The sequence below is a fragment of the Helobdella robusta genome, assembly GCF_000326865.2.
Source record: "Helobdella robusta unplaced genomic scaffold HELROscaffold_47, whole genome shotgun sequence".
Lineage (NCBI taxonomy): Eukaryota > Metazoa > Annelida > Clitellata > Rhynchobdellida > Glossiphoniidae > Helobdella > Helobdella robusta.
The window spans coordinates 552,076-560,848 of record NW_008705176.1 but is presented as its reverse complement, the minus strand read 5'-3'; the positions used below and the strand labels follow the sequence as shown (position 1 = coordinate 560,848).

The 8,773-nt window shown below is 31.3% G+C and overlaps 1 protein-coding gene across 1 annotated transcript; it reads left to right on the top strand.

The window, feature by feature from the left end:
* Positions 1–1,365: 1,365 nt before the first annotated feature.
* HELRODRAFT_193297 (hypothetical protein) lies at positions 1,366–8,456 on the top strand (the record flags this gene model as incomplete). Its single annotated transcript, XM_009026444.1, has 7 exons — positions 1,366–1,525; positions 1,553–1,862; positions 4,809–4,813; positions 5,003–5,304; positions 6,067–6,368; positions 6,504–6,624; positions 8,380–8,456. The coding sequence occupies exons 4-7, from the start codon at positions 5,133–5,135 to the stop codon at positions 8,454–8,456; spliced, it is 672 nt and encodes a 223-aa protein (XP_009024692.1). The 5' UTR covers positions 1,366–1,525; positions 1,553–1,862; positions 4,809–4,813; positions 5,003–5,132.
* Between the last annotated feature and the right edge of the window lie 317 nt (positions 8,457–8,773).

The following is an 8,773-nucleotide window of genomic DNA, read 5'->3' as shown; positions in this document are numbered from 1 at the left end:
CTGTTACCATTATTATTATTGTTGTTGTTGTAATTAATATTATTATTATTATATTAATATGATCGTTGGGACGCCGTCTTTGATCTCACAAAAAATTGCGTTTTAGTTTTGTTGTTAAGGTTGTTTGTTGTCGTTGTTGATGCTGTTGTTGATGCTGATGTTGTTAAAGTCGTCTGTCATTGTTGATGATGTTTGTTGATGTGATGATGAAGTTGAAGTTGTTGTAGTTGCTGGTTTGTTGGTGATGTTGTCTATTTTATATATATATATATATATAATAAATAATTATATATAAATTTGTTTCATGTAGAAATTTATCTGCCAGCAATAAACATAAAGCATGAGATTGTTTTTGCACAATCTTCTCAACAGAATTCATCGTTTCAAAATTCGAACCATCCTAACTTATCAATATTCAGCATTGAATTCTACATATTCATCTCATACTTTTTATTTTATAATAATTAAATAGTACTCTTATTACGTTTAAATTATTACTGGTCATATGTGTGTGCAATATTTTATAAAATTTTGACTAAATGAATTTTATTTTTCATATTGTTAAAATCTCTCAGACTAAATGACTAAATGAATTTTATTATTCAAAACTCTCAGTAATTATTCAAGCCAAGTTTGAGGTACAGTTGATGACATTTTTATTTCATGTACACAAACTTTATGACTACTAAATAGCTGTTTGTTATTGAGTTGCTAACATTAAGTAACAAACTCAAATTTTGTGGATAAATTATGTTAACACGAAAGAATTTGGCTGTCGCAAGCTAAACAGACATGTAACAGCTATAACAACAAAGTAAAAATAACAAGAAAATCATAGAATTTTGTTATTATGATTATTTCAATGTTTGAATATTGAAAAACATTTCCCAAAATCAACAACAGCAACAACAACAATAACAGCCGTAAAAAAAACGAAACAATAATCAGTACTGTATAGTAAGGTAAAATCGTGCGAGTGCTTTCAAACAGCTGTGAACAGCAGTCGAATTGAAATGAATGCGACAACCTTGCTGATTGTAAGCTATCCTCATACAAATACACTCAATACGTCGCTACATGAACAAGCGCTGATGTCTTTGTTTCGAAAACATGCAATTGCACACACACAGCGCGATCTCTAACTTGCTCGAATCGCATTGCACGAGCTTATGGTAATTGCCTTCTAAGTGAATGCAATTATGATTTAACAGTGAGGATCATAATTTCATTCCAGTTCGACACGCACGGAGGAAATATGTAATACACGCACACACGCACACACGCACACACAAATATGCACGTACACACACCACACACACGCACTCACATACAATGTTATAAATTTTGACAACACTAACATATAAATTAACTACGATTTAAATCTTTATAAATAATGCTCTTCTGCAAATCCATGTTAGTATTAAGGAACAAAATAAAAAAAAACACTTCCTCTCATTAAGGCAATGAGAGTTAACCAATCCTAATATCCAGTGTTATGTTCATAACAACATTCGCAGATCGGTCTGTAGTATTGAACTTAAAACTCCAGACTTGCATGGTGCTATTTACATTTTAAACGTATAGGACATGCACTGTATTCAATAACAATAATTAAAATATTTAATAAATAATTCATTATAATAATAATAATAATATTTATCACAATATTAAAAATTATGATAAAAATATAAATACATACTGCGTACATACAAAACTACCATAAGTCTTTCTAGCTACAACGCTATACCGACAATAACAATTGCATGTATGTGTGTGTGTGTGTGTGTCTGTGTGTGTGTCTGTGTATGAGAGTTTATGAATAAAAATTATAGTTTAAAAATTCTAATGAATGAAAAAACAAGGATAATGAATATGAATAAGCGAACGAACAAACGAACGTATATATATATATATATATATATATATATATATATATATATATATATATATATATATATATATTTCATTAAACGCGATGCTTATATTATTGATATATAATTTTTTATAAAGATTTTCTATTTTTCTTATTAGTTTTTTATAATTATAATTTAAATTTAAAATTAGAACACCAATATTCATTATATAATTATTTATTAAGTGACGTTTCGAATTTTATAATTCATCTTCAGGCAATTTAATATTAATTCAAATAAAACATAACAATAAACTGTCAGATGACGTAATAAGAGTTGAGCGCGAAAGTAACGTAACGATTAAAGTTAAATAACGCAAGTAGTTAAATTAAGTATAATAAACAATTATTTTGTAATATAACATAATAAAATATATTATATGTGCAATATTATGTTAATAATAATAATAATAAATTAAACATTTCCTGATGAAGGTAAAATAAAATTGGAATAAATTTGTTTGTTCAAATTAGGTTTATAAATATTAATAAATAGGGATTCTAAAATTTGTAGTCTGTTAAAATTAGTGTCTTTCATTAATATTTAAGTATTATCTTCTAATATTTTGCGGGATAATTGCTGGTTGTGGCAGTCATGGTAGTGTTGATTTGGAGCTCCGATGTTTAAATGGCAGGTTAAACGGCGTGTCAGTTTTGTGGTAGTCATTCCAATATAAGAAGATGGACGAAGCCTACAGTCTTCGTGAGGACATAGAAATTGCTAGATGACGTGGGAGTGCTGTGTTGTTGCTAGTTTAATGTTTGGACTATTTTTTATTAGTAGTTGTTGCGACTTAAAATTTTTATAATAAATAAGAAGGTTTATTTTTTCATTAGAATCAACTGGATGGACTCCTTTTTTAATGATTTTTCTAATTATATATTCGTCTTCTTTATACGAAGAGCTCATTAAGTTACGATAAAATAAAGTTAATTTTGTACTGTCGGTATTGTTGTTTGAGTTGTTGTTATTGTTATGAATGGAGTTTGCGATAACGAGGTTGTCATTGGTTGTGTTGTTATCATTGTCATGATGCACATGGTCATCGTTATTGTCGCTGTTATTGTTGTTGGAGTTGGTGATAGAGTTTGCATCATTGTCACCGATATGATCAGCAACAACGTCGTTGTTTGAGTTGTTTACATTACTGACAAGATTATTGGAAATAACATGGTTGTCGTTGTTGATTAGGTTATCGACAATGACTTGTGTAATAGTAACATGGTTACCATTGTTTTCGTTGTTATTTATGTTATCATTATCATGATCATTGATAATACGTCTATCATTATTGTTCGTGTTATTATCACTTATATTGTCGTCATTGTTGTTTGTGTTGTTTCTTGTGTTGTTGTCAGTGTTGCTTGTGTTGTTATGGCTGTTATGATCGATAGAAACGTGGTTATCATTGTCGGTTATATTGTGATTATAACTTGAGTTGTTTTTAACGTTTTCATTGTTATCATTTATCTTAATATTATTATTTTGAATCTTTCTAATTTCATTGGTCATTATTTTATCTATTGTTGAATTGTTAAAATTATTGTTGACAAGGAATTGTTTTATTTTATCGAGTTCTTTACTAAATTCAAGTGGTTCAGAGCTGTGTGAATATGCCCGTCTGACATACGATATTATCACACTTTTTTTATACCGATCTGGACACTCGCTATTTCCTTTCATGCATATCCCGTTGTTGGTTGGTTTGACGTAAACAGATGTGCGAAATGTGTTGAGTGTTAACTGATCAATTAAAATATCAAGATAGGTCAATTTATTGTCATTACTTTTTTCCACAGTAAATTTTAAACATGAGTTAAGGTGAAACATTTTATTCAGCTGTGTTATATCTCTCTCAAATTTGGTTATGACAAATATATCATCGATATATCTACAATATACGAGAGTTTTACGATAACGCTTGAAGATTTTGTATTCAATTGTTCCCATATAAAAATTTGCGAACAAGACTCCCAGTGGAGATCCCATAGCTACGCCATCGGTTTGCACGTACATGTGTCCAGCGGGGCATACAAACGGTGACTGCTTCGTGCATATTTCTAACAAACGTTTTAGATCCTCTTCTCTAATATCCAAACATGGAGTTGTATCATCGTGATATACTCGATCAAGTATGTATTGTATTGTAGTATCAACCGGCACGTTTGTGAAAAGAGATTCGACGTCATATGAAGCCATCGTTCCCAAATCTCGATTTGCTTTCAACAATTTGATGACATCAGTTGATCTTTTGACACAATAATTGTCAGGTACATATGGTGTGAGAATGGTGTTGAGCTGTTTTGCGATGTGATAAGTGGGAGTTGGGCATTGACTAATTATAGGGAGTAAGGGATTGTCGGGTTTATGTGTCTTTACGTTACCATAGATGTAACCGGGAGAGAAATCACCAATGAGTTTATTGAATTTTATTGAACTATTATTATTGATGCGGTTAATTATGGTGTTGAGCTGTTTTTTGATATCATCGACGGGGTTTTTTGAGATCTTTTTAAATTTTGTGGAATCGGAAAGAAGTTGGTTTAATTTTTGGAGATATTCGGGTGTGTTCATCAAAACATATGACGCTGACTTGTCGGCTTTTCGAATGGTTATATTGTTGTTTGATTTAAGTTGCTTGGCATCATTTATAAGTTCTTTGTCGAGTATTTTACTATTATAGTTACCTCTATTTTTATGGGATTCTGAAATAAGGTCAGGGATGAGCGATTGATTTATGATGTCTTTCTTATCATTATTCAATTTTAAAATTTGATCAATGAGCACTTCAATTTCAACTCGTTTTTGTAAGTTATGTGGTTTCTTTAAAATATGACAGTTTAGTCCTAAGTTTAACAAACGTTCTTGATGATAAGTCAATTTTATATCTGACAAATTGACAAAACCTTGTTGAGGACGAGGAAATTTGAAGTTACCACCATATAAACGAGATAGTTTATCAATTATTTTATTTGTTGATGTATTAAAATGTTGATCGATAATATTATTTAAACTATTGTCTATTTTATTTTTAAGTTCAATATCAATATATATTTTACATGTATATATATATATATATATATATATATATATATACATGTAGAACTTCAAACATGCGTTGTATGTTTTATTACCCTATGTTGTATGTATTATCAATAAATTGAAGTGGAAGATAAGCTAAAACATAATAGGACTGAATAATTTGCAATAGCGCAAGTCATGGAAGATGAAACAACTTCGAGAAGAGTCGATGGAGCCGATGGAGAAGATAGACTTAATGGTGGCAATGGCAGAAGAGGCAGGAAGATTTTGTTCCTGGTGATGGCGGGCAGTGGAATGATTGGAGCGGTCGTCTGCACCACTCTGGTGGCTTCCGTCTTGGCTGCAGCAGGTTCTTCATCATAATTATAATAAGGAAACAACAACAATTACTTTGACATCAACAAGTTTTTTCTGAATATTTAATTTTTTATGATTTATTCAATTTTCATAGCCTCAACAGCTACTACAACAGCTAATACAACATCTTCAATCACTACTACAACGGCTCCAACCACTACTATGGCTTTAAGTACGGTCACAACCATAAACCTAGCAACAACAGGTATGCTCATTTACAATGTTTTTCAAATTCTAAACATGGTTTTGTAGATAAATTAAATAAAATATTTTATCGAAAAAATTGGTAAAATTTGTAATAAACCTTAAAAAGATTTTGTTTTTTGGCAAGCATAGCAGTTTTATGTTCCCGCTCTTATATATACATAAGTTTTTAATTTTATCATGTCGTGATTGGCGATGGGCAAAAGTTAACTGAAAAACGTTATAAACTTTTGAACGGTTCCGAAAACTTTTATTAATATCGTTATTTAAATAAAGCTATGTTTGTTTGTTCATTCGTTCGTTCGTTCGTTTATCCGCTCGTTTGTCTGTTTGATTTTTTGCTTGGTTGATTTTGTTGGTTGGTTGGTTGTTGCATTGCAGCAACCAACATGGTTGAATGTAACTTGATAGGCTATTTTTAACATCGTTGAGAAAAAACCTGTGTGTGTGTGCGTGTGTGTGTTTGCGTGTGTGTGCGTGTGTGTGTTTTCAATACATATCAATTAGTCTCATGCATATTTATGTTTATTGTTCAACATAACTCAAAAAGACTTCACAGCTTGTGAACGACGTGATGCTACTTCGGAATATGAAAAAATATATTCTGATCCTACAAGAATTGAAATAAATGGACGCCTCATTTTCCTGTGGACATCTTTTGTACCAGCATCGGCGAAATGTGTTACTAATGATTACACTACGTTTTTCATGTTTAAATCAGCACAATCGCAACAGTTGATCAGATTTAGCCTGAGTATGGAAAATGTGGCTGACTATTGTTCCTTTGCATCTTCTACTACTAACGGTTTAACTTACTCTAAAGATCCGGCTGTTCCTCTCTATAACAACCAGGTTGGACAAAATTTGACGAGCTATTTAAATTAATCTCTGTTTTGTTATATTTTATTATGAAAAATTAATTTTGAATGTTGATCATGTCGTAGCAATAGTGAATAATTAAAAATGTGATAATTTTCAATCGAACAGAGCATACCGGAAGATGCTATCAGTGGCGGAAACTACACGTTTAATTCGATCGCATTTGCATTCAACCCTTCCAACAATCAGACGAATACTACCTTTGATTTCATTAAAATCGAAGTTGCATGTTAGCTACAAGCAACAACTTTTAACTTCAATTTTTAATCGTAGCACTGTTTAAGAATAAACTAATTCACCTTTTATTGAGCAAAACTAGTTTTTTATTTTTGTACGAGCTAATCTCACTAATGAATAACAATATATGATGGTACGTAAGATTGAGCATGAAGATGGTGTTACTATCGTTTTAAGATGAGGATTTATTCCCTAACAGATTTTTATTTTTATTCTATCCTTTTTGTGACCATTCTGGCGGAGCGATAGTGTAGCGGTAAAGTGCCTGACACTGCCTCTGCAGTGACTGGATTCGATTGCAGAGTGTTCTCCGCTTATCACATGCAATGTGTTTGATGCCTCGTTTCACGTGTGTTTGCATGCAGTGCGTGTTTGTTGTCGAGGCATGCGAAAAATATCGAAGAGAGAATTGTTATAAATAAACCAGCTTTCACTAGTTTTACAACATTATAATGTTTCTAAATACTTATTTTAATTGTTATACAAATTTGTTAACGTTGTTATGCATTAAATACTAATTGGCTTTATATGTTCTATTTTTAAATGTTGCTTGTAATAACGGGGTTCTACTTTGGTTATATTATAATGTTAAAAAATTAATTAGATGTTATTTTTACTCTGATGATTTAATTGAGTCTTCCTTGGATTCTGGTGGCTCTAAGTTGAGATGCAATTAAGTAATTAAGGATGTCGGGTCCTTCATGCGTCGCTGTGACCTGGATCGAATGCAAGGGAATTCTGCAGATGATTGAATGATGATTTAACGGAATGACGTCACCATTGAATTATTCGTTTGTTCATTTTGTCCCGGGAAATTATTTTCAATAAAAGTTAAAACGGTTGAGGGGTGATTTTATTTAGTTTTTATTAAAATTGCTAAAATTGTCTAAAAACTGAGTTTCATTTACTTTTAATAAAAATAATGCTCATAAAGTCCTGTTCCCTTAGATTTTCAACTGCATAGAACTAGCAAAACACTACCAGCTTAATTCACTAAGTTATGTAAGCCCCCCATTCCAAAAAATTGAACTATAGTGCGTGTTCAGTAATAGTACATACTGATAACTGGTCGGTCGATTCAAAGAATACTAAAAAGTATCGAGTGCACTGGCGAACCGAGGTGGGGGCGAGGGTGGTGGATCGCCCCGGGCCTCCGATTTGGAGGGGGCCTCCAAAAAGCCAATTACGAAAATTTTTAAATAATTTATTTATTTAGTAAGTGTATAGACGTGATTTTGTGTTTTGATTTTTGAATATATTTATTTATAAATAATCTGTAGTAATGCATATACTTAGTTAGAATAAATTTTTTTAAATCCTGACCGAATTGGTAATCCACGTCTATTTTTAGTCGGACATTGACATCATTATACTTGAATGTGATTGGTTGATATAGTTTTTGGACGAGTCGGCTTTTTCAAACTTTTTTTGTTGTCTGTTCCGTTTGGTTTATTAGAGTGAGTTTTAAATTTTATTTATATATTTATCAATCTCTTCTTTAATAAGTTTAAATATAACTACCATCTTTCAGGTAAAAAAAACAGAAAATATACTTTCACCCACCGGTACTGACTCACTAGTTTAAATCTAAGGTACAAAAAGTGTTGATAGGTAAAGACGGATATCTGTTCTCCTCGGTTTATGTGACTGATGTTACACCATTTTTTTCACTTTCAATTTTTTAAATTATATTTTAAGCCCTGAAGTTAAAATAAATTATTAGAATTAAAACAATATCAACTTGTAGATAGATACGTGATCATGAAGAGACATCATCCAAGTGGAGCACAAAAACGAAAAATTTTGAAAAGTAGAAGGGAATAATGTCCGGATCAATGCTTAAATTTATTGCTAGTTCATCAAGTCAGCAGACTGATTTAGATACAACCGTAGACTCTGACCAAGGAAAAACAACCACCGAAACTGAAACGTCAAATCAACAATGCGAGGATGAAATAAATTTTTCTAGTGAAAATGATATTTTTTTAAATTGTGATGTGGGAAATTGGACAATTCCGTTATCAGATAACATCAGAATCAGTATAGTAAAACTAAAGAGTGAATATTTCCAGAACAAAAATGGTCCATTTAGAGTGGTTCAAAGAGTAGGAAAGCAAACAAAGGGTCAAACTCGACAGTTG